Source organism: Thunnus maccoyii, chromosome 19 (assembly GCF_910596095.1).
Source record: "Thunnus maccoyii chromosome 19, fThuMac1.1, whole genome shotgun sequence".
Taxonomy (NCBI): Eukaryota; Metazoa; Chordata; class Actinopteri; order Scombriformes; family Scombridae; genus Thunnus; species Thunnus maccoyii.
Genome location: NC_056551.1, coordinates 25,456,748 through 25,481,161, shown reverse-complemented (window position 1 = coordinate 25,481,161; position 24,414 = coordinate 25,456,748). Strand labels below are relative to the sequence as shown.

The following is a 24,414-nucleotide window of genomic DNA, read 5'->3' as shown; positions in this document are numbered from 1 at the left end:
GTCAGCTGTAAACCGGAAGAGGTTGTTAAAAAAGGTTTCTCTCCTTGCTTTTTCCAGATTTTCTCCTACCTGTGAAGCTGGAGAAGGTTTTTCAGCAGCTCTGAGCTTGGTTTGTTCAGGGCTGATTTTTCCGCATCATCTGCTTTCTGCCACAGCAAAACACAAGCATATTGAGGAAACACAGGCAAATGCAGAAACGCACTGCGAACAAAGAAAACACAAGCAAATACAGAAACTTGCTGTAAATAAAGAAAACACAAGCAAATATAGAAACGCACTGCGAATAAAGAAAATGAAAGCAAATACAGAAAATGCAGAAATGCGCTGCATTTAAGAAAAACACGAGCAAACAGTCAAATAAAAAAAAAACAACTGAACACAGAAATGCGCTGCAAGTAAAGAAAACATAAGCAAATACAGAAAGTACAGAAACACACTGCAAATACAGAAAACACAAATACAAAAAACACAACTGAAAACAGAAACACGCTACAAGTAAAGAAAACATAAGCAAATACAGAAAGTACAGAAACACACTGCAAATACAGAAAACACAAATACAAAAAACACAACTGAAAACAGAAACACGCTACAAGTAAAGAAAACATAAGCAAATACAGAAAATACAGAAACACACTGCAAATACAGAAAACACAAATACAAAAAACACAACTGAAAACAGAAACACACTGCAAGTAAAGAAAACACAAGCAAATACAGAAATGCGCTGCACCAGCAAAACTGATTGTGGACTTCAGCAACTCCACAAGCCACAAACCATCACAAGAACTTTTGCAAATTTTTAGTGTCCTCTGAAACATCTTTTAACTCTGTTGTGTTTTGTTCTGTGCATCCTGCAGTGTTTCTGTATTTGCTTGTGTTTTTGCTGTTTACAGCACGTTTTCTTATGCCTCATATGTGTGTCAAATTACTGAATGTGTTTCTAAATTTGCTTGTTTTATTTCTTTGTAGTGTTTTTATTCTAAATGCTGAATATGCGTTGTCAAAATGGTAAATTATTTTCCTATTTTTCTTGTGTTTTGTGTATTTGCATGTGTTTTCTTAAGTAGCATAGCATTAAGCTCTCACGGTCACCACAGGGACAGAATTTGATAATCAGAGTAGTAGGAAGAGATCATTTGTGTGTGTGTGTGGCTGCAGTTGAAAATATCAAGGTCAAACTGGACAGTGATATCGGACTCGTAGTGGTCATGGTTAATCATGGCCCCACATCAGCGGTCTGCACTGTTGTAGGTCATGTTGGAGGCCTTCCATTGGTTTATAACACTTTGTTTCTGAACTTTTGATTGGCCTGCAGTTTTTAATCCCACGTCAGGGGGTGGAGCCCCCTCTGAAAGGAGAGTGAAAAGCTCTTTAACAAGAGACCTTCAGCAAGAAGGCAGAGCAGCTTTTCTACAGGTACTGTACCTTTTTCTTATTTCTCTCACAGAAAGGCTTCAGTAGCTTACATTATTAATATATGCATGTCTAGCTGTTGTAAAATTATGCTTAGCATCTATCAAAGAAGAGTTACCATATTATATTGACTTTTTATTCTCTCATTTTCTCATTTTGCTTTTAAATAATACATCATGAGGGTCATCTGTGACTTTAAGTTTCCAATGTCAAAATGTTCAAAATAGAAATTGTGGGTGATGACTAAAACTGAAACTAATAATTAAGAGAGATTTTAACATAATTTGTGAATTTGAACTAACAGAAGCTTTGCAGTCAAATATCTCTCCATGGAGCTTTGCATTTTTGATGCGCTTTACCTCAAAATTATTATTTTACTTCCTTTAATTTTTTTTTCTGAATACCTGAGTCTGTGTTAAGCCTGTGTCCTCTGGTGAGGACGAAGCTGCTCTTACGTCCTGCACGTACACCCTCAGAGTTAAAAGGTCACTGGTCAGGGGAGGGGAGGCTGATCCCATGTCTGTAGTGATTTTGGTGTAATCCCGATCATGAGACCATATGATCCACAGGGTCAGTTGGCAGTAGAGGCCTTACAAGGCCACGGATCATTCTCTTGTTCCTTACCCTTTCTGCAATGATCTTTATCCTAATTTCTGCTCTACCATGTCTCCTTCCCTGTTTCCATCCCTCTGTCCAACTGCATTGGCCTCATGAGGGTCTGGTCTTGTGACCAGTTCAGAATGTCACTGAGCCAGAGCCAGAGATGGTTTGGGTCTTGGCACTAGATCCTGGCAGCATAACTGCACCCCAGTGATCTATAAATAATATTGCCATTGACCCAAAGAGTCCACAGTCCTTCCTCTACAGAGTGACAGGAAAAATGGATAAAGATGAACAAATACAGTACAGCAGATAAAAACCCAGTGACTTTTTGGCTGAATATTACTCCTCAGTTATCAGACACACCTCAAAGTGTGCTTCAGGGGACTGATGATCAGACATCTTCCAGTCTGACTGCAGGATTAACAGGAGTAATGATGTCCTCACAGCTTCCTGCTATATTAAGACGCACTCGCATGGAGACTTTCCACCCTCCATGAAGGACAAGCTAGAATATGACCTTACAGTTTTATTAAATCAGAGGACATTCAATTTAGGTATTAAATTTAACACTTTAAATCAATCCTAATGGACATATACAATATTAATAATACTGAATATGCCTAACTGGCGACTGCAAACTGTGATTTCTTCCTGAGCATGAGTCCCATCTTTTCTGTAAGCTTAAGAGAGACGTCTTTGGGTAATTGCTCATTACTGCAGCATTAGTGGGCATATGAAACCTGTCCATTCTGTGGGTGGGAGACTCTGTGATAATGCTAAGAGGCTAAGAGCATCTGCCACGGCCCATCCTACTCTAAGCTTGTTACTGTATTGAACAAAAACCTGTAGGGTCAGCCCGGTCGTCAAAGCAGCAGGTGTACGGTAGCATATTCACACAAGGCACAAATGCAGTTCAGTCTGAGATTTGCTTTAAGGTATTGATCATTTAGAGCAGTTAGATTTGGTGAAATAAGCTCAAAAAAACTGAGCAGCAAGGATTCTTCTGAGGGAGCTAATCCCCACTTAATAAACCTAGTATATGGCTAGTATATGGTCAGTGTGCGAAATTGTGGTCAATTTGTTACAGGTATAGTCAGTGGTAGTGTCTATAATATAAATTCCTGGATATTAAATGTTCATCTTCAATTTTCTGTAGTGTTCCCAGTAATATTTGTTGTTAAAGTTTACTGAAGTAGCAATTACAACTATTTTAATTATCTGTTAACTTGCCCTGCTCTTTCATCTGTTTCTATCTGCCGATGTCTGTAAACATATGGTCTCATCCATATGTTACGTAGGATAGGCTAAAAGTCCGTCAGCTGTGTGAGTTTATAATCAGGCCATGACGTCTTTCAGAGCCCACAAATACCATGAACACACCTGTCACCTGCCCAGCATGGAACTGTTAAACCTGAAACACCGCAGCTACTACTTATTTTTATACAGTCTGCGGGGTACAAACAGCAAGGCTCGGCTATGCTAACGATGCTATCCATGATAACTAGCTGCTAGCTGCTGTGCAGGCAGGTAAAATGGATCGGTCGCGTATCTGCTTCTGTCAGTGTCAGAGCCTCCGTGTGAGATGCTTCGATTGGTAAATGTTTATTATTAAAACTTATTTCGGGACTACGCTGGGAGTGAGCTGCGCTCAGGGCTCCACTTTAAATGCCTCCTGAAGACTTAATTGAAACTGTTCACACCAATTCATTTTGAAAGAGCAATGTCCAATGAGGAAACTCCAGCACTGGGCCAGCCGGCAATGCTGTAATTTCATCACTCAGTCAGTCATTCAGTAATGGACAGAAATTTGCAGTTATAGGGCTGGTCCATGGCCGGTCCAGTCAATAAACACCTACAACATAAATCCACAATATCAAAACTATTGAAGGTCACACCAGAAAGTGACACGGCAAAATTCATCCACACGACTTTGTGAAATATATGAATCCAGAAGCTTGGAGACGTAACTTGCAGGGCTATAAACTACCATAGCTGAAGAAGCACGCTAGCCATCTGGGAACATGCTAGCATTTTCTCTGTGCTAGGCCATTTACTGATCCTAGTATTTTGTTCACAGGATTGTGCATCATTATATCAATAAAGATTTATTGAAGAGAGAGAAAAAGCTGTCCCAGATAGTGGGCTTGCTAGCTGTCAGTTACTGTAGCAAGCTACTTAGGACAATAGTTCACATAGATTATAAAATGTGTGAACTATTGTTGTATAGACTTAATATTTTTCCACCATTGAGGGGGCAGTTTATACTCACAGGAATAAGTTAAAGTGGATGGTGTAACAGTTAATATGCTAGCTTCCTCTCTCTTGGACTACTTGGCTCTCCTTTCCCTGAAAGATCAGATGCAAAATTTCAGTTTTTTAAATGGTTCTGTGACTGGACCACAATAGCATGAGCAGTGTCAGGTTACAAAAGCAGCACTGTACACCTGCATGAATATGACTGGACCATAGACTATAAAAAATAATGGACATAGCTACAATGACGTCACCCATTGGTTTTTGGACTCCCATTTTGAAGCCTTGAGTTTGTATTTTGACTGTCGCCAACTTGGATTTTTGGAGCCAGAACCATATTTGGACGAGAGGGTGGAGCTGACCCTAACACTAGCTGCTAGCTTGGTTAGCATGGTGCATTTATAGTCTATGGTTAACTATGATAATGCTAATGCTAATGCTATTTTTGCTAGCAAAAAACTGGCTTAAAACCATTAAAACAATATGTACTTAACAGAAAAAATTGAACATCTGACTCCTTAGAGGGTCTTTTAGTACAACCAAACACTGAACAAGATTTTTTTAGGTGACCAAAATGTTACAATTAACTGTCATGAACTGAAAACTCACTGAAATAGCAACGGCTACAGCTACACCTATACTCTGAATCTGGGGTTACGCCATGGTTACGTTACCTAACATTGTCGCTGTGGTAGCAACTTCCCTGTGATGGCATTCACCTGTCAGTCAAAGAGGTCACGCCCTTAATTATGCATAACTTTAAGATTTAATAAAATATAAACAAGTGGATAAGTTGAGCCATCTTGGCATAAACTGACCAACTGACTTTTTAAGACCATTGAACAATCAAAAACGACTATATGTCGCCTTCTCCTCCGCCACCTAACTGCACTTCCCTCGATGGACTATGTCACCCAACATTAGCCTCAGCTCTCCATGTGGACCCAACCAGAGCACCGAGCCCCAGTTTGTTATTCATGTTAAAGTGGGAAGTAGCAGCGGGTCTGACGGGCAGCTGAGTGAAGTGGAGCCTGCGGAGGAAACACCGGGACTGTCAGGGTGATACAGTCCGTCGAGGAGCTGCTATGTTCGGCTGCACAGATAGGAAACACTTCGGCTGACAGGATGTACCACTCTGTGCAAAAAAAACAAACAAAACAAAACAAAAAACTTCTTCTTTTTGGTTTATAACAGCAGTTGGCAACCAGCGTATTAGGTGCATTACTGCCACCTTCTGCTCCAGAGTGTGGACCAGAGATTAAATCCTCCACATTAATCCTGTCTGTCTAATAAAGTCAAAGAAAACTCTACTGCTCCACTCACTTGGTAGGTTCATTAAAGTTTTAATGCTGAGCCCCTGAACTCCAGTCTTCCTAAGTTCTTCCTTCATATATATTGTATTTCTTAATCATACTTAGTACAATCTAAGCTTGCATGCATAATAGTCTCCTCAGCCAGCTGGAAAAAAATATGCGCATATATCGGTGTCGGCATCGGCAATCGGCCACAGTGAGTTGGAAATATCAGCATATCAGATATCGGCAAAAAATCCAACATCGTGCATCCCTACACATGACAAAACACGTGTACCGTTGTCTAGATACGGGGGGTGGGTCAACTTACCCACTGACTTACCCCACTTTCCCCTACTCAGACCCTCAGACCATCATCAACATGGACAAAACTGAGTCTTTTTTCTGTTATTTCTCTCTCTAGCTCATTTGGTGACACAAAGTTACTCAGCTAGCAGAAAGATGGCGAGCTCTTTCACACGTCTGATGTCTGGCCGCAACACGGCTGTGCTGCTGGCCAGCTTGGGTGCAGGAACGGTGGCGACTGGCTTCATGTTGAGTGAAAACAACTCTCTGGCAGCCGAGATGAAAAAGAAGCTTTATCCTCCCAGGTAAGACAGGACAACACCAACACTGCAGATATGAGGGACATATGCTGAGGCAAAATACACTGATCAGGTCATTTCAGGTCAAGAATCAGACAGAGTTGAGATGAGTGCAGAAAAGTTCACACAGTGTTTATTAGAAGTGCAGTGGACGGATGACCTTGATGACTCAGTAAATAGTCCGAGCTCTATATTTAATTGCCTTGACGACACAGAAACTGACTACGTGCTTCACATCACTTGCACATTGCAGAAGAATGACTCATTGCTTTGTGTTTCCACAACAGAAAGGTGACATCAACAGAGATACTCGGACTGTTTGTGAACTCATTTGGGTGTTTAAAAGTGTCCTAACAAATGGGTGCAGCTTCAATAAACACATTTTGAGGATCAGTGTGACCGTGTGGATTGTGTCAGCACGCTGCGAGTGAACATTAGAGAGTATGAAAGAGGTCACAGCAGCAACACTGGCGCTATCCTACAGTATCACTGACGCTCTCAGGTTTCAGCTGCGCCACCTTTGACTTACTCTCCCTCTCTCTCGCACACAAACTCTCTCACACACACTTCTCCTTCCAACCTGTCTCACCCACCTCTCTCTCTCTTTATATATATACAAAGACATGACTGATAATCACTGGGAATACTAGATTTTATTAAAGTGGCATTTTGAGAATGTCGTACTTTCTTATTCTGATATATTTCTTATTGAAATTGGAGGCTGGGCTGTAAAATGACCGATGGGATATCAGTTAGATATGAAAGGACAGTTTATTATTTGTGGGAATTTAGCATAATTAGCATAAGTCTCAAGCTATAGACTTAAGACTTAGGTTTTGGTCAGACTTAAAGTTGCTGTTATGAGTATTTTTATATTGAAGGGGACATTATTATGATGTTGGATGTCCATATTAAAAAAGGTCAAAGTTCCAAAACTTGAGGTGAACGTAGGCAAAATGCTCACCACAAGTCAAAAGCCAGGGCTTCAACCTGCTCTGAACGCTTTGTTTGCAAAGTTACCTCTACTTCTTCTTCCTGATGACGTCAGATTGTTTGCACATGCCCACAAACGGCCGTCCATTCTGTAGTCTTTGTTGCTAAGATCGTTGTTAAGGTTGTTACGTGGTGTTGTACACTCGAGCATTGGACTCATTGTCCATTTGGGATCTGATTCAGGCTCAAACGTGTACAGATGTATTTAAAAGTTTCCATTTCTAGTAAAGACGGAGAAAAAGAAGTGAAATCCTACTACTATAGTTTGTTTACGTAGCCTCCGGACCTGGAGTAAGTCTGTCAAGGGGCAATTTCCTGAAGTTGGCCAATCAGAACAGAGTGGGCTCATCAGGACGGGGGCCTTAAAGAGACAGGAGCTAAAACGGCCTGTTTCAGACAGAGGCTGAACTGAGGGGCTGCATAAAGGGCCAGTTTAAGATAAACAAGGAGTTTTTAACTGTAAATCATGCAAAGATATTCCAGTAGAGCCCCGGAATATAAATATAGACCTGGAAATGTGCGTGATACATCCCTTTTACTAATGGATCGAATGACTGTTTGATGTGATGATGTTTGTAAAGATAAACCCACAGGACATGTGATTTTAAGAATTTCTATCTAGGTAATTGAACTTTTTTGTGAAAAAAACATATCAGATACTAATTGTTTTCCAAAGCGAAATATTTTTATATGACTTAAAACATGCCTCGAATTTTAAGAGTAACTCCACACAAGATTTTGGAAAGTGGAAAAACACAGTAACTGCACTGACCTCTATTGTTTAAATACAGAAGTCTTCAACATCCTGTGGTCGGGTGTGGTCTGTTGTACTTGAGGGCACAGGATGTAAAAAAAGCATGTTGTTGCCACTACTTTTTCAGCTAAAACTCTCTCCACCCCTCCCTTTATGCAGCTCTGACTTCCCCGACCTGAGGAAACACAACAACTGCATGGCCTCGGCTCTGACCCCGGCCATTTATGCCAAACTGAGGGACAAGCTCACCCCCAACAACTGGACCCTGGACCAGTGCATCCAAACCGGAGTCGACAACCCCGGACACCCTTTCATCAAGACAGTGGGCTGTGTGGCTGGTGATGAGGAGAGCTACGAGGTAAGAGATGTCAAACGTCATAGTTTGTGTCTATATGTTTCAAAACTTCCATCTTCCTGTGTCCTAAATTAAATAAATGGTTTGCAATACTGTTCCCTCCAGGTGTTTGCTGACCTCTTTGACCCCGTCATCAAAGACAGGCACAATGGCTACGACCCCAAAACCATGAAACACCCCACTGACCTTGACGCCTCCAAGGTGTTTACACCATAACACCCCGTCACTCCATGACCCCTCCATATATCTGCTATATTCCTGCATATATAAAACAATATTTTCTCTACTTCTTACGCCATCTTCCCCCTCCTCCACCTCCAGATTACCAATGGCATGTTTGACGAGCATTACGTTCTGTCCTCCCGTGTCCGGACTGGCCGCAGTATCCGTGGGCTGAGCCTCCCCCCAGCCTGTTCTAGGGCTGAGCGTCGTGAGGTGGAACGGGTGGTTGTCACCGCCCTGGCCGGCCTGAAGGGAGACCTGGCTGGACGCTACTACAGCCTGGGAGATATGACAGAGAAGGAGCAGCAGCAGCTCATTGATGTGAGTTAATGACAACCTGGAAATACAATAAGCTTAGAAACTTAATCCAGGCGGCATTACATTTCCCTCACAACATTAAATATGCTATTGGAAATCAGTTGTTTACAAATGTAATTTCTAGGAGACAGGGTTGGAATTGTAGGATCCAGCATTTTTTGGAGTTTTAGCTACACTAGTGACTAAAGGTCAGGATATCTCAGCCTTTTGTCTCTTCTTTTTAAATCTGATTCTCCTCCAATTTAAAGGAACTGCAATATGAAACCACTATAGTGTCCCTCTAAGGACAAATTTAGGTAGCCAACTACTGTACACGCACATACCCCACATGTTATATATAAATTAGCCCCAATTATTTCCATAAGATAGATAATGTAAGTTCTCTTTTATTGACCTCTCTGCTCTGACTCATTCACATTGCGGCACATCAGGATCACTTCCTGTTTGACAAGCCTGTGTCTCCATTACTCACCTCGGCCTTCATGGCCCGAGACTGGCCTGATTCCAGGGGGATCTGGTAAGGCCAACACAGTCCAGTGAAATCCCATACCGCGGATAGGAAATACAAATATTTTTCCATATACTGGACCCACACCCTATCCTATTCTTGTGTCTTGAAATCCTCCCTAAACTGTCCCTCTATTGTTCTCCTATTCCACCATAGCAATATAGTGTCTTCACTAAATTATAGAAAAGTCCTTCTGCTCCTCTTTGACATCCTCCCACCTCTGTTTTCTTCTTCAACCTGTCTCTACCCCCCTTTACCCCTCCCCACCTGTAGGACCACTTCCTGTTTGACAAGCCTGTTTCTCCACTGTTGACATGTGCCTTTATGGCCAGAGACTGGCCAGACGCCAGAGGCATCTGGTAGGGTCTACTCAGCTCTCCTGCATGTCTGCTGTGTGACCATTTAGATTCGTAACTTCCACACCTGATCCATGTCATTCTATATTTCATCTTTAAAGGACCAGTGTGTAGGATTTAGTGGCATTTAGTGGTGAGGTTGCAGATTGCAACAAACTGAATAATACCCCCTCCTCCTCTCCTTCCAAGCATGTGGAAGAACCTACGGTGGCCGCAAAACTCGCAAAAAACGCGAAAAGCCCTCTCTAGAGCCAGTGTTTGTTTTGTCCGCTCTGGGCTACTTTAGAAACATGGCGGTACAATATGGCGGCCTCTGTGGAAGAGGACCCTCTCCCTATGTAGATATAAAGGACTCATTCTAAGGTAACAAGAACACAACAATTCTTATTTTCAGGTGATTATACACTAATGAAAACATACTTTTATTCAATTTCTGCCAATAGATCACCCTAAATCTTACACACTGGTCCTTTAAATATCTTTCTACATCCTGTGAAGCCCAACAGAAGCATTCAGTTATTACATGTGTGCTCTGCTTTTGACGTAAGTTGGTGGAAAAAATACTTTTAGAGAGATATATACATATATTTTTTCCTTTTTGTCCATGTGGCCTTTTGAGAATGCATGTGTCCCTCACAACACGGTCGCACAAATTAATTCTGCACAGACAAGCAGCATGAAAATCAAAAATCAGATCCTTCATGACCATGAGTCATCTCCAGTAATGAAAGCAATGTTTTGTTTTTTTTACCTTGAGAGCTCTTTATTTAGTTCCTTTAGCTTGCTCTCCTCAGGCACAACAATGAGAAGACCTTCCTGATCTGGGTGAATGAGGAGGACCACACCAGAGTCATCTCTATGGAGAAGGGAGGCAACATGAAGAGAGTGTTTGAGAGATTCTGCAGAGGACTCAAACAGGTACAGTGAAGTCATTCAAATTTGCACAAACACAACACAAAAACATATTAGTCTGATTATTTATGGAGCCAATTACAATGTTTGAGCCACACTAAGGATAGCAATGTCGATCTGTCAGTCACTCCACCACCGAAACATCTTGACAACTACTGGACAAATTGCCATGAAAAAATTGTGCAGACATTCTGGTCTCCCTGATGATGAATTGTAATAATTTTGGTGATTCCTTGACTTTTCACGTGGTGCCAAGATCAGGTCAAAATTTAAATTTTCTAACACTTTTCCATCAGTTTAAGTTGTACTTTGTGTTTAGTGCAACTTAGCAAATGTTAGCATGTTAGCATGTTAAACTACTGGCTCTGTAAATCATCAAACGAAGATGGTACATATGGTAAACATTACACCTGCTTAACATCTGCATGTTATCATTGTCATTGTGAGCATATTAGCAAGCTGACGTTAGCTTTTAGCTCAAAGCACTTCTGCATTTAAGTACAGCCTCACAGAGCTGCTAGCATGGTGCAGACACAATGAATCCTTTGATGGATGTCAAGTCAACGGATCCCATTCATTTTCTATAGAGAGCAGGAGATCCAGCTGTGATACGGTGATGTGATATATGATGGATACAGCACAAGTTAACAGACCAACCGTTGTATCTGAATTTGCATAATCATGACTAAACCTCAACTTTATGCAAATGAGGTCCATTCAGCGCAACACAGCCGGCTCACGAAACTCAGATCAATCTATTTCTCGCCTCAAATGTTTTCAGAAACATACTTTAGTGTACTGTTTAGCTGTAAAATGAGATCATTCATGACGCGGCTGCCATGTTGAAAACGGCAGAGCAAAAAACCAAACACCAGCCACCTCACAGTACATCACCTTTCTACTTTCAACTGTATGAAAAACGGTCTACCAAACCTTTATTTTCACTCTGTCCATGAAGCCAAATCTGTAAAGTAACCAGATAATATTTAATCAAAGAGGAAAGATCAATTAAAAACAGTATTCATGCTGTTTTTGGCATTTTCTTTTTGCTGAAATGTATGAAAATCAGCACTGGCATCTTGCTTCAAAGCCCTGCATGTGTCAACCCCCTTAACATAAATATACAGTATATAACATATATGTGACTCTGGTACTCTTGTCATGTCCCACAGGTGGAGCATCTGATCCAGGAGAGAGGCTGGGAATTCATGTGGAATGAGCGTCTGGGCTACGTCCTCACATGTCCCTCCAACCTGGGCACTGGCCTCAGGGCGGGTGTGCACGTACGCCTGCCAAAACTCAGCAAGGTAACACACACACGTTCAGATGGACACACACACACACACACACACACACACACACACACACACACACACACACACACACACACACACACACTCTGTTCCTATCATTAACAATATAACAGTTACAACTCAAGAGGAACACACACACAGATACAGCTGTAACCCAGGGTGGCAAAAACAATCTCACCACAAGGTCAGTCTGGTTGCTGTTCTGGAGCTGGAGTCTAGTATTAATCTATAGTTTTGTTTTGTTGTTTTTGTCCCGTGAAAAGACCAAAACCAACAATAAATTGATTCTACAAGTATTGTGTGTGTATTCGGTGTCTGATATATCTTAATCCCCTGTGCCGTAGACCTCCATTGTTGTCCAAAAACACGTCAATAAGCCACACCGCTGCATTGGGTGACATGTTCCTTCATCACCATGAACACACACACCGTCCTGCTGCCAGAAATACTCACTAGAGCACCAAATGTGGATTCATCCGCTGCTGCAAATAGTCCCCAACAAACGCACGCATCTCCTAACGTATGAGTAACGTTTGTTAAAAACCACAGTGACCAGCTGTTTTAGGAAAATATTGGGCCTTTTAAAAGAAAAAGTATATATTCATGCAGCTTTGATGGAGCAGAAAACCACAGACAGAACTTGTTGGTTTTGGTCTTTTCATGGGATTTGTTGACAATGACAAAATATTGATTAGCGCTAGCCTTAACCTTTCAACTCCAACTGTTGAGGAAGATTGTGTGGTATGATTGAAAGCTACAGCACAACTATTGAATGGACCTTACATTGATGTGTCCAAGGTGAAGAATGAGCACCATTTCCTCACACAATAACGTATAACTAAAGTCAAATCACCTTGAACTTTTAAAAACTTTCTCTTTTTGGAAATAAATGCCATTTAGTTGCATTTACTAAATGACTGAAATGATCTTGCAGGATTCACGTTTCCCCAAAATCCTCGACAACCTGAGGCTGCAGAAAAGAGGCACAGGAGGAGTGGACACAGCTGCTACTGGAGACACCTTTGACATTTCCAACAACGACCGTCTGGGCAAATCTGAGGTGAAGATCTAATCAATTTCACTGAAAAGGCCAAGAAACAGTGTTGTAGGTGCAAAAGTGAACTTAATGTTTTGTGTGTGTGTGTGTTTTCAGGTGGAGTTGGTCCAGCTGTTGGTCGACGGAGTCAACTACCTGATCGATTGTGAGAAGAAGCTGGAGAAGGGCTACGACATCAAAGTCCCAGCTCCCATCGCCCAGTTCAAGAAATGAAAGCTTCACTCGTCATCCCATCAGTGTTAGCAGGAGGGCGGCTCTCTGCTCGGTGCTTCCTTCCTAAACTGAAATGTTGTCTGTCCACTGCTACAGAGGAGGTTGTTTCTTTATGTCTAAGGATCGCAAATCTTTAGAGTAGTCTAAAAATATTGTACTTAGACATTATCTGCAGTTAGGGGGAGAATTCTACCTCAAGTTAAGGTCTTCACTGTAACCCTGACTTCAATAAAACCAACACTATTAAACATTGAACTGTGTTTTCTTTTCCTTTTTTGTCTCTAATTTATGTTATTTTGCTCCTTTTCACAAATTCCACTTTATTCTCATGACCCGACATTCTTTTGCTACTCTTGTGTTTGATGTTTACAGCCTACTGCTGTTTTAGATTTTTCATTAAATTGCATCATACTGTGGACCAAAGCGAACAAAGGCCAAAACTAATTTGAAAGATTTAGAAGGATACGTCTTACCAAGTAAAATATAAACACAGTTGCAGCATCATATGACTGATAATTAAATTAAAATGAAATGAAACATGCTATTGTCCAGACTGGCTGTCATAAGATCTGATTTAGATCATTTGCTTGACCAGAATTCATTCCTTTACCAGTTGTATATTATTATATGTTAACAAGAAGGTTTTTACAAGAAATGATGACTAACAAGACTAATATTGTACAGCCACGCTAGGGACCAAAGTTCTCAGGAATCATAATGTGGGAACCATGAAGGTTTAGTGCCGATCCATCAAGTAGATGTTTAGATATTTCACCGGATTTAAGAAAATATTTGGTCTTCTGGTTGGTGCTTGATAAAAAAATTCAGGAGATCAGCAAGTTTTTAAGATTCATCCTCTGAGCACAAGGGATGTTTGTACAAAATATTATGGCAAGTTGAGATATTTCAGTCTGGACCAAAACACAGACAGACCGACATCGTCATCTCCTGACTCACATCGCTTGCATGGCTAAAAATACACAATTAATAGACAAATGATAGGAAAACTACACAAAGAGTCATATTTAAGATGTTGGGCAACCATGAGCCTCCAGAAGATCTTCAGTGCTTCTTGTCTGTGGAAGTCTAGCGGAAAAATATTCCCTCATTTGTTGTTTTTATGATGGTGGTGGAGAGTGTTGTCTAACTGTAGATCTATAGTCTGTCACTGCAAGATAAAGTAGTTAGGGTGGCGGGTTGTGTTGACACCAAGTTCCATGAAGTACATAACGATGGCCGAAGAGCAAAACCTCCTATCTGAAAAATGCACTTGTTTTCTTGCAGAATGCTATTTGTTAAGGATAACCAATACATAATACACTGTTTTTGGACTATATTATTATATTATATGTTAACAATACCGACTAGGTATTAATGCCTCGCAAAGTGCAGATAGGAGCTTTTGCACCTGGTGCAAGTTGGAAGAGGTTCTACAAAACGATGCTCTAAATTAAGTTAATAATTAAAATTAATTAAAAATAAAATTAAGTTTGTTTTCAGGTAAAAAGATGTAGTAAATGTAATAGTTACTACATTGTAGTATACTAGGGTCAGAATTCCTTAAATTCAGTGTATTTGCTTCCTCGTCCACTGGAAGTGAATGTTCAGTGATTGTGTAACTCGTGCTGTAGCCTCTCCACACACCCAGGGACTCTGCGTTGTGTTTTTGTTTAGTTGTGTGACTTTTCTGTCACAGCTAAGGGCGGGATTATCTTGCAGACAGACTGAATATGAGCAGCCTTGCACGTTCTCATCATCCAAAGTGAAATCTGCCAATCAGAAAATTTTGCAGATAGGAGGTTTTGCGCTTTGGCCATCGATATTTATTAATTGCAAAAGCATCATTAGTGTTGTTATGTATAGTGTTATATACCAGGCTTGTAAAAATTTCCACACTGATCAACAGAAAAAGTCCCTAAATTTCCAAGTGCAAACAGGTCATTACAATGTGATCTAAATTAATTAAAATATTCCATAACATTCAATCTTGCAGGAAATCCTGGGTTGCAGGCCGAGCCTTCGCAGTCCACAGTCCTGTTGGCGTCCTTCCCCACTATTGCTATTGCTACTGTTATTGTTATTGTTATTCTGCCCCCCCTCCCCCTCTTTCTCTCTCTCTCTCAACCCAACCGGTCATGGCAGATGGCCGCCCACCAAGAGCCGGGTTCTGCTTGAGGTTTCTACCCGTTAAAGGGGAGTTTTTCTTTACCGCTGTCGCCAAGTGCTGCTCATTGTTGGGTCTCTGTAAATTAAAGAGTACAATCTAGACCTGCTCTATGTGAAAAGTGCCCTGAGATGACTTTTTGTTGTGATTTGGCGCTATATAAATAAAATTGAATTGAATTGAACTGAATTAAATACCTAATCTCGTCTTTACATCTGATAACTAGCTAGTAACCATAACTGTAAAATAAATGTAGTGGAGTAGAAAGTACAATATTTACCACTGAAACGTAGTGAAGTGGAAGTATAAATTAGCATAAATACTCAAGTAAAGTACAAGTAATTCAGTAAATGTACTTAGTTTTATTCCACCTTGTAACATCTTCTCATGAGTCCTCGTCACTGGTTGCATTTTGTCTACAAGCTTCACAATTTGTATGTGATTTTTTATATTTACTTCTCTGGATGTTTGATTTGGGAGTAATTTTATTGATAAAGATATAAGTATTAATTGCATAGATTTGAAATAAGACTGAAAACTTTATTGCTTCATCCTCTACATTTTCGTAGTTAAGTGATCATTTATTGGTGTATTTAGATATGTTTTTGACTTGTTTAATACCCATTTGGTGCTCCATAATTTAAAGTCCTCCTTCTAATAATGTGACACCTTTAATCTTCCGTATGTGTTCAGCTGGGTTGAGATCCGGTGACTGTGAAGGACATATGATTTACGTCATTTACGTCATTTTAATACACAAGGTTTTTCCCCTTTAGTCACGTTATGAAATTGATATTTTAAGACTCCGACGGGTATAAAAACAAACAGGCAGCAAAGAGGATAATAAACGCGATACACATTCGATTAAGCATCCTTCACAGATTTTTATTAATTAAGCAGCTCCTGTCCTCTGCCTTATACGTGTCTGCTGGTGAGCTATGATACCTCAGACTATGTTAGCATTGAGTTTACTGATAAGGAAAAGCTAATTAGAGCCGTTTAAATACTGTTCAGGGTCATATTGGCAATGTGTGCTTCGTTTACCACCTTCTGAGTGTGAAAATATTAATATTCTGATGAATAAATGAACAAGTATTGGTAAAAATCAAAGTGAGAGTAGAGGGGAGAGTACCTCCGCATGTTATCATATTTTATTACTTTTGCAGAACTGGACAACTCTGTGTGAACATCGTGTGCTTGAACGGGGGTCAGAAGAGATAAATGAACAAAGTGCCTTGTAGAACTGTGTCTGACATCCAGACATGCAGGAGTTCAATAAGAAAAAACACATCAGATTTCCCACTTGTGTGGCAAATAATAATAATAATAATAATAAAAATAATAATAATGCTCACTGACAGTATGCACTTTCCTGGGAGGCCAACAGAGGTGGAAGGATTTTAATTATAAGGGACTACTTGTTCCAACATGTCAAATACAAAAACATTTCAAAGGAAACATGACTGTTGTTGCATTTAATACATTTCTTTGTTTGCCAGTTTTTTTTTTACATCTGGATTCTGCATCAGTAACAAACTTAAAATTTTTCCTTGGACTGCAACAGGTGACTTCACAGAGTACAGTGTATCATAAGAGAAAAAAAAACAAACAAACAAAAAAAAAAGGAAAATTAAAAGGAGAGAGACAACCAGATATATACAACAGCATTAAATGCTGAGCATGTTTGTTAACTTTTGAAAACAAAGCTTTATAATCTGTAAACAGGTCTGCATAAGCGAATGATTAATCTGAGATAACATTCAACATTTAAGTAGGCAGAACAGCACTTCTTTTTTTTTTCTTTTTAAATATGTTTCCAGGATGCCACCTCTGACAATTTTCTTATTTTTTTCTAAAAAGAAATCAGTAGAAAGAAGTCATTAACAACCAAAAGGTGACACCTAGAGGCCAGAGCCTGCCTATTCACCAAAAAGTCCTGCTTTTTTTTTGGCAAAGTGAAACAGAAACAACAAGCCTCTATTAAGGAGTGGTAGGAGAGTGCTAAAACAATGCAGGTGCGTAAGAACGGGGCGTCTCTGTATAGTCGGGGGGGGGGATAAGAACAGAGATGTCGGGGAGGGGGGGTGGGGGGGGTAGGCTCGTCGAACAGGAAACAGAAAGGAGGCCAACAGCCGTGAGTGTCAGTTGTTGTGTTGTCAGTCCACAGGCCGCTTTTCACTGTGTTTCTTTGTGAACTCCTCGGCGTTCTTCATGAATTTCGCGCGGTCTTTGGTGTATTCCTCTGCCAGGTCTGCCCTCAGCGGATGCTCGGGCTGAGGGATGTTCACCAGAGCGATGAGACACTGAATCACTGCAGGGAAACAGGAAACGGTAATATAAGTCGTTGATGCACAGAAGTCTCTGTTATCGTATGTATAAACACATGTGGGAGTTTCTAACAATTAAAAAAAGACAACTTCAGCTCAGGAAACATGGCAGTGAGGAAACATTCTTTGCATTTTGTCAACCTTCATAGTTAAAATCCTTCAGATTACAGTCAAAATTGAATAATCCTGCAAAACCTGAGTGCATGATGAGAAACAGAAACTTTATGTTTTGATTTTATTAGTGTTTTTTGTACTGTGGAGCTCGACTTTATTCATTCTTTGCAATTGTGAAACGACACTAAACTTGTTTTGCACTTCTGGTAACAAGTGAGACTAGACTTCTGTTCGGCCTGTTCGGGATGCTTAGTTAACATATTTATTCATATTGTTGCAACAGTTGGTTTCACTTTTACTGTTAAATGAGAACTAACTTACGTTTACAGTAAATGTGATACTATTTTAGGCTGGAGGGTCAACTTCCCCAAATCCAATACAAGAGCACAACAGAGTCCCTAACATTACTATAAAGTCTTACAGCTTCCCGCACAATTGGAAAATGTTACAAAACAGAGGATGTGTTATTGTGAATGTGACTTTTTGAACATAACCTCTAACACCACAAAACTCAGGTTGGTCTTAGTGGTAATGCTGGGTCACGTTACTGATGTAAAGATTTGGCTCTTGCATGTTCTGGTTTTGGAGAGACTGAGTTATGATTATTAAGCTGCATGACTGCAGAATCTCTGTTCAGGTGAGCCTCAAATACATTTAGTAGATATTGCTGAACATTTGACAGCTATAAATGGCATCAAAATGGGGTTTTGATATAATCAGTTGCTTATTTCCACATCCAGCAGTTACGGAGCAACATTATCATTCATGTGGAGTTGTGTTTCTGTCCACCTGGTGAATGTAAATCCAATATTCACTCTCTTTTAGCTTCTGTTTTTGCTCTCTACCAACTCCTGAGGGAAATATCTGGCTCTTTAGCTGCTAAATGCTCCACTATGTTCACCAGCTAGTCTACAGCTACCTGTGTCTGTTTGCTGTTTGGTGCTGAGCAGGTAGTGTACAGTGGTTTTTTAGAGCTTTTTCTCTGAAAACGACGCTATGAGAGCGCTGAGAGTGAACTGAAACAGTAAAGTTGCAGTCGGACAGATAAACAATGAGCTGAAACTCACTATAGAGCTCCGTAAAGCCGAGAGGAGCTGCAGAATCACTGACCAACACAATACACACTGACAGCTCAGACTGTGGTGTTATGAAATATACAAGGCGAGATTAATGAGCTTCTTTTAAACTCTATAACGAAGCACAACTCGTCCTCACCTTGGCAAGTTCTCGTCGCTGGCTTCCAGTTCTCCACACTTATGATGGGCAGGCAGACCTGACCCTTCTCGTCGATGTTGGGATGGTAGATTTTTGTCTTGAAAGTGATCTTAGGTGGCTTGAAGGGATACTCCGCCGGGAAGATGATCTCAATCCTAAACGCTCCTTTGTCATATGGAGCACAATCCTTCATGGAAAGACAAACAGTAGAAGAAGAGGTTGTCTTGTCAATAAAGTTTTTTATGAACCTTTCATTATGTTTTATTTTAGCAGCAGTTGGTTCAGTACTTACAGGAACAATGAGCCCTTGCCAGTTCAAAATATTTGCTTCATCCACTTGAATGTTGCGGAAATGCTTCATTCCAGATTTGCGGATGTCATCGAGCTCCTGCCAAAAAACAAACAAACAAACAGTTGATTTAAAATGGATAAAATCAGAGACACTGTGACTCATAGAGAATAAACTTCTACATATAATAATAGTGATGCTTTAATCAACCAGCAGGGGGAATAAAATCTAGCATGTAATACGGCCCTGATGGAGCGACTCCATTCAGACAGTAAACAGTTACATCAGACTCATATCCGCTCCCCGCTGCTCAGTCACTGCTTACATACTTCACTGTCCTTCCATAGTTTTACCATCAATACTGCAATATAGTCCGGATATTATATGTTGGAATTAGTGGCTAATAATATAGCACAGTGTTGTCTTGTTTACATATTTCTACAATAGAGTTTTGTGTGCTTCAGAGTCTTGTATGATGTCTTTACTAACATTAATATTCTGTTATTATAACTGCTTGAAATATGCTTTAAAGTCCCTGAAAACACGGTGTAAAATCTTAAGTATTACTCAGTAAATTTTCATTGTTAAAAAAAGTGCAATAATCAAAGTTAAAGTTAGTTATAGTTGTTATTTATGGAGAGTTTATCAGGACTGTGTGGATGTGATTTGATCAGGTTTGATTGACGGTGGACTAAATATTGTTGAATCCTGATTGGTTTACAAATATACACAATACATGTGATCTAGTGTAGCTTAGACTGTGCTGCCTGCTACATGGATAAATGTAAATGTGATATAATCATCCTTTACTGTTTAAGAGCTGATTGATAAGCTGGTTTTTGGAGTCTTTATTTTCCATCGTCGACATTTTCCTCATTTTGGTGTATTAAATTTTACAAAATAGTAAAATATGACAGTCACAATTTCTCCACAGTTGTTTGAAAAATGGCTTAAATAATTATTAGTTGGCCTTTTTTTGGTCAATCAACAAATTTCCGATTTTTCTCAATCATTTGACCATAAAATATCAGCAAATACTGATAAAAGTATATTCAGTTCACTATCAGCTCTGTCACATTTGAGAATGTTTTGGCACTTTTTGTACAAAAGTGTTTTTGTCTGAAAATATAAAATAATATAAAATAATACTGTATATTTAGTAAAATATTAGTGTTAGTAGGATTACTTTAAATAATTTCTTTTCTATCCTGAAACAGACCAAATGTTTTTTGATGCAGATGTTTAGGAGAGTTTTTGAGGATTCTGGAAAACCTTCAGAACAGCTATGAGTTAGTTTTGCCTAAAAAAGCTAATAATAATAATAATAATAATAATAATAATAATAATAATAATAATAATAATAATAATAATCCCTTTTATCAAGCTGTAGTGATGTTTCCTGGTTACACTGGCCAATAGCTGAAGTCATTGTACTTAAGTTTCATAAACTGCAGAAGAGAAAGTTAGTAAGTTTTATTGTTTTCTGACAGCAGAGAGTAAAACTATTTTCACTTCCTGTCACTAACATTTACCTGCCTTGTAAAACTGGAATATCAGGAAGTCACTCAGTGAAACTTATCACTGATGTCATCAGTCACATGAGAAATTCCAGCAGTGAAAGAAGTATTCAGATCCTTTACTGCAGTAAAAATACCAATACATCAATGTAAAAATACTCCATTACAAGTAAAAAAAAAAATCCTACTACAGTAAAAGTACATAAGTATTATGAGCTTGATGTAGTTAAAGTATTGCAGTAAAAGTAGTGGTTTGGTCCCTCTGACTGATATATTATTATATATGACATCATTAGATTATTAATAGTGAAGCATCAGTGTTAGAGCAGCATGTTACTGTTGTAGCTGCTGGAGGTGGAGCTAGTTTACACTACTTTATATACAGTTAGCTAGTTTAGTCCAGTGGTTCCCAACCTAGGGGTCGGGCCCCTCCAAAGGGTCAGCAGATAAATCTGAGGGGTCGTGAGATGATTAATGGGAGAGGAAAGAAGAAAAAACAAAGTTCTGATACACAAATCTGTTTTCAGTTTCTGGACTTTTTCTCTAAAGTCCTAAACAGGTGTCACCTGTTTAGGATTGTATCTGAGGGCTGATGTTTTTCAGTACTTCTTTCTGATAAGCTAAAGGTTTGTAAGTATTAATTAATGGCTTTATTAGTGGTTAACTAATAATTTACCAATGCTGGAGTAAGAAGAAGAAGCAAAGTTCTGATACACAAACTCTAATCTTTGATTTTTGGTGAAATATTGGATCATTTGAACACTTATTGAAATGAAAGCATGTGAGAAGTTTAGAGGGAAAAATCACTATTTGGTGGAGCTGTTAACAACTCATAGACATGTGAAATGTGACCCCGACTACACACTGCTTTTTGTAAGACGTCAAAAGCCAAAAAGGTTGGAAACCACTGGTTTCATCTTTAACAATGTGTTGTATTTTAAAAGCTTGTTATATTATCCATTGTGTCAAATCTTCATCTGAAAAGCAACTAAAGCTGTTAAATAAATATAGTTCAATTCAATTCAAACTTTATTTTGGACTCATAAGAGGGTCCATAACATGTATGTGGTATAAAAAAGATAAAACCACAACAATTCATCACTCAATCTAAGAAACAGTGTTTTCTGAGCCTGGATGAATACTGAGAGCAGTTCTTCCTCAGGCTGGTTAAAACCTCTATGATTCTGTTCTCTGACTCATCCGAGCAACACATGAAATTGTACAGCAGATGTCTTAGAAGTGCTTCACATGTAGGAACACCGGAGAACACAGACGGCTGACTGACTGATGGCACCGTGCCATCTGGGAACCTGAAGCAGCAACCTCAAAGAGTCATTGTAAGCCTCCGCATGCTACTCTTCCTGTAGCAAACACCGAAGATCAACACAGAGATGTGCAGAACGCTCGAAATAACAAACGCTTTACATCGACAGACTAAACCAAGCTTTTAGTTCACAACACGGTCGATAAATATCTGCCATCATTCAAATCATCAGTGAGAAAACAGCCAAGGTATTTTTATTTCCTTGCATGTCATGAGAAGAATATCACACAGGTGAAACACAGGAAAAACTCATTTCCTATCCTCTCTACTTCTGACTATCAGGACATTATTATTTCTGGCATTAAATTTAATGTCATAATCTTTGCCGTGCTGCGAGCACACCTTCAGTAGCCCGCCGCTCTATGGACTAAATGTTACCAAGTCAACAGTATACACAAGATGACTGATAACAGAGTTTCCAACAAGAAACTACAAGTTACACCCATTCAATTGTTTCGATAGGTCATTCATACACAAAATTCCAACTTGGTGAATTATTTACATACAACAGGGCAGATACAGCATTGCCCCATTTAAGTATATAGCCTACTTTATTGAGACACCTCTAGCAAGCAATTTCAGAAATAATTATTCATGATTTATTCTGTTAAAGGCCTTGGGTGCATCAACAAAACTAGGGCTGAAAGACGTTTTTTAAAAAAATAAATCTAATTTTAATTATTTTAACTGATATTGCGATATGATTTGTGATATTAGAGGGAGTGAAAAACATATTAAACTGATTATGGTGTGATTTTTATTGGGATCTGTATCAAACAAAGATGTTTTCTTACATCTATACAATATGACGTGTAAGCAAGGACACATATTTTAACAAATATTGCGCCTCCTGCGATTTGAAAACTGCAGTTGCGAGATAAAATTTGATAAAAACACATAGTGGGATTTTGGCTTCCATATTTAGCAGCTATTTCCTAACATAAATCAGTGACGTGTTTTTTTCTTTTAAAGCCAAAACTGAATATCAGTGGTGAGAATAAACATTTCCAACTTGGGTTAACAGGATTCTTTCCGGAACTTTGGAGAGAATACCAGCTGGGGCAATGGGTCTATAATTAACTATGCTATTTAGTTTAACAGCCTCGTCCTTAATAACGGGCACTAACAGGACAGAGGTGATAGATTCAGGAAGGACACTGTGAACTATGACACCAGTAAAACACATGACAAACACAGGACAGAGTTCATGACTGGCATGGATAGAAAGTATAATATTTCATTCTGAAATGCAGTGGAGTGGAAGTATAAAGTAGCATAAACTCGAGTACAAGTACCTCAAAACTGTACTTAAGTACAGCACTTGAGTAAATATACTTAATTGCTCTCCAACTAGTGGGGGAAATTTCTGTCACAGATTGTTTGTTGAATACGACACACACGGAGAAAACAAAACCAAATCTTAAAAGTGAGTCATACAGAAACTGAAGGACTGAGCAGCCACACAATCACTTTCCCTTTTCAGCCCCCCGAGTGAAACGAGTTTACAACGCGATATTGAAGCACTTACCATGACTATTAGTGACTATATTTGGTCATATTTCACAATATGATGATTTACCGTGTGATATATCGCCCAGCTGAGGGCTGACGTCACGTCCCAACCCCAAAGTCTCCATGTTTTAGCCTTCAGACGGTGACAGCGCGTTAAAAACCAGCGGGCTGTAGTTTCCACCGAGAAAAGGTGTTTTTAAACGCTCTCCTCTCCCTCCCCCTCCCACTGCTCGGATTAAAACCTGTTGTAACGACTTTGTGTTGTCTCTTGACGGCTCTCTGTGAGTGCTGAATCACGTCTCAAAAACTAGCGGTTAACTCGTTACCTTCTCTACCGTTTGTCGGACGTCATTATCCTTTCATTTTGTCGGGACAGATGGACGCCAAACACTCGGCTTCACGGCGTTTTCTCTTGGACGATGTGTGTGTAGCCGAACGCATGCGGCCGACACGAGTAGTTTAAACCCTCTTAAAGTGAAATAAAGCCGGTAATTTGAACATTTTCTTACCTTGCCTAGTCTCCTGGTCGAAGTCATTGTGGTACCGATTTGGTCGTCTTCTTCTTCCTGTTTCTTTCCGTTCCTCGTCGACTTCTTTTGGGTGTGATGTGAGCTGGTTGACACGCGGCGTCATTCCGCGATACCGCCACCTGCCGGTCCGGAGGGCGCTGTTTATTTCCAGGGTTAACAAAGTTATATGGTACGTTTGGAGTCCCAAAAGGTGGTATTTTTTTATCTTGTGCGCACAACTTAATATCTTGTGGGAACACGTTATTATCTTGT

General features: G+C 39.7%; 2 protein-coding genes across 3 annotated transcripts; one reads left to right on the top strand and one right to left on the bottom strand.

Annotated features, from left to right (window-relative positions):
* Positions 1 to 1,320: 1,320 nt before the first annotated feature.
* ckmt2a (creatine kinase, mitochondrial 2a (sarcomeric)) lies at positions 1,321 to 13,425 on the top strand. 2 transcript variants are annotated; one of them, XM_042394793.1, is made up of 10 exons: positions 1,321 to 1,419; positions 5,989 to 6,175; positions 8,076 to 8,274; positions 8,377 to 8,472; positions 8,593 to 8,814; positions 9,593 to 9,678; positions 10,470 to 10,593; positions 11,760 to 11,894; positions 12,835 to 12,960; positions 13,054 to 13,425. In XM_042394793.1, the coding sequence occupies exons 2-10, from the start codon at positions 6,027 to 6,029 to the stop codon at positions 13,168 to 13,170; spliced, it is 1,254 nt and encodes a 417-aa protein (XP_042250727.1). In that variant the 5' UTR covers positions 1,321 to 1,419; positions 5,989 to 6,026; the 3' UTR covers positions 13,171 to 13,425. The 2 variants fall into 2 exon arrangements, with proteins under 2 accessions (XP_042250727.1, XP_042250726.1); XM_042394792.1 differs by lacking the exon at positions 1,321 to 1,419 and having other exon boundaries at positions 5,951 to 6,175.
* Positions 13,426 to 16,445: 3,020 nt separating this feature from the next.
* On the bottom strand, positions 16,446 to 24,281 carry ube2l3a (ubiquitin-conjugating enzyme E2L 3a). The gene is made up of 4 exons (XM_042394817.1): positions 24,142 to 24,281; positions 19,283 to 19,378; positions 18,991 to 19,177; positions 16,446 to 17,645 (listed from the first exon to the last, which is right to left on the bottom strand). Exons 1-4 carry the CDS (start codon positions 24,166 to 24,168, stop codon positions 17,491 to 17,493), a joined length of 465 nt encoding a protein of 154 aa, XP_042250751.1. The 5' UTR covers positions 24,169 to 24,281; the 3' UTR covers positions 16,446 to 17,490.
* Positions 24,282 to 24,414: the final 133 nt, after the last annotated feature.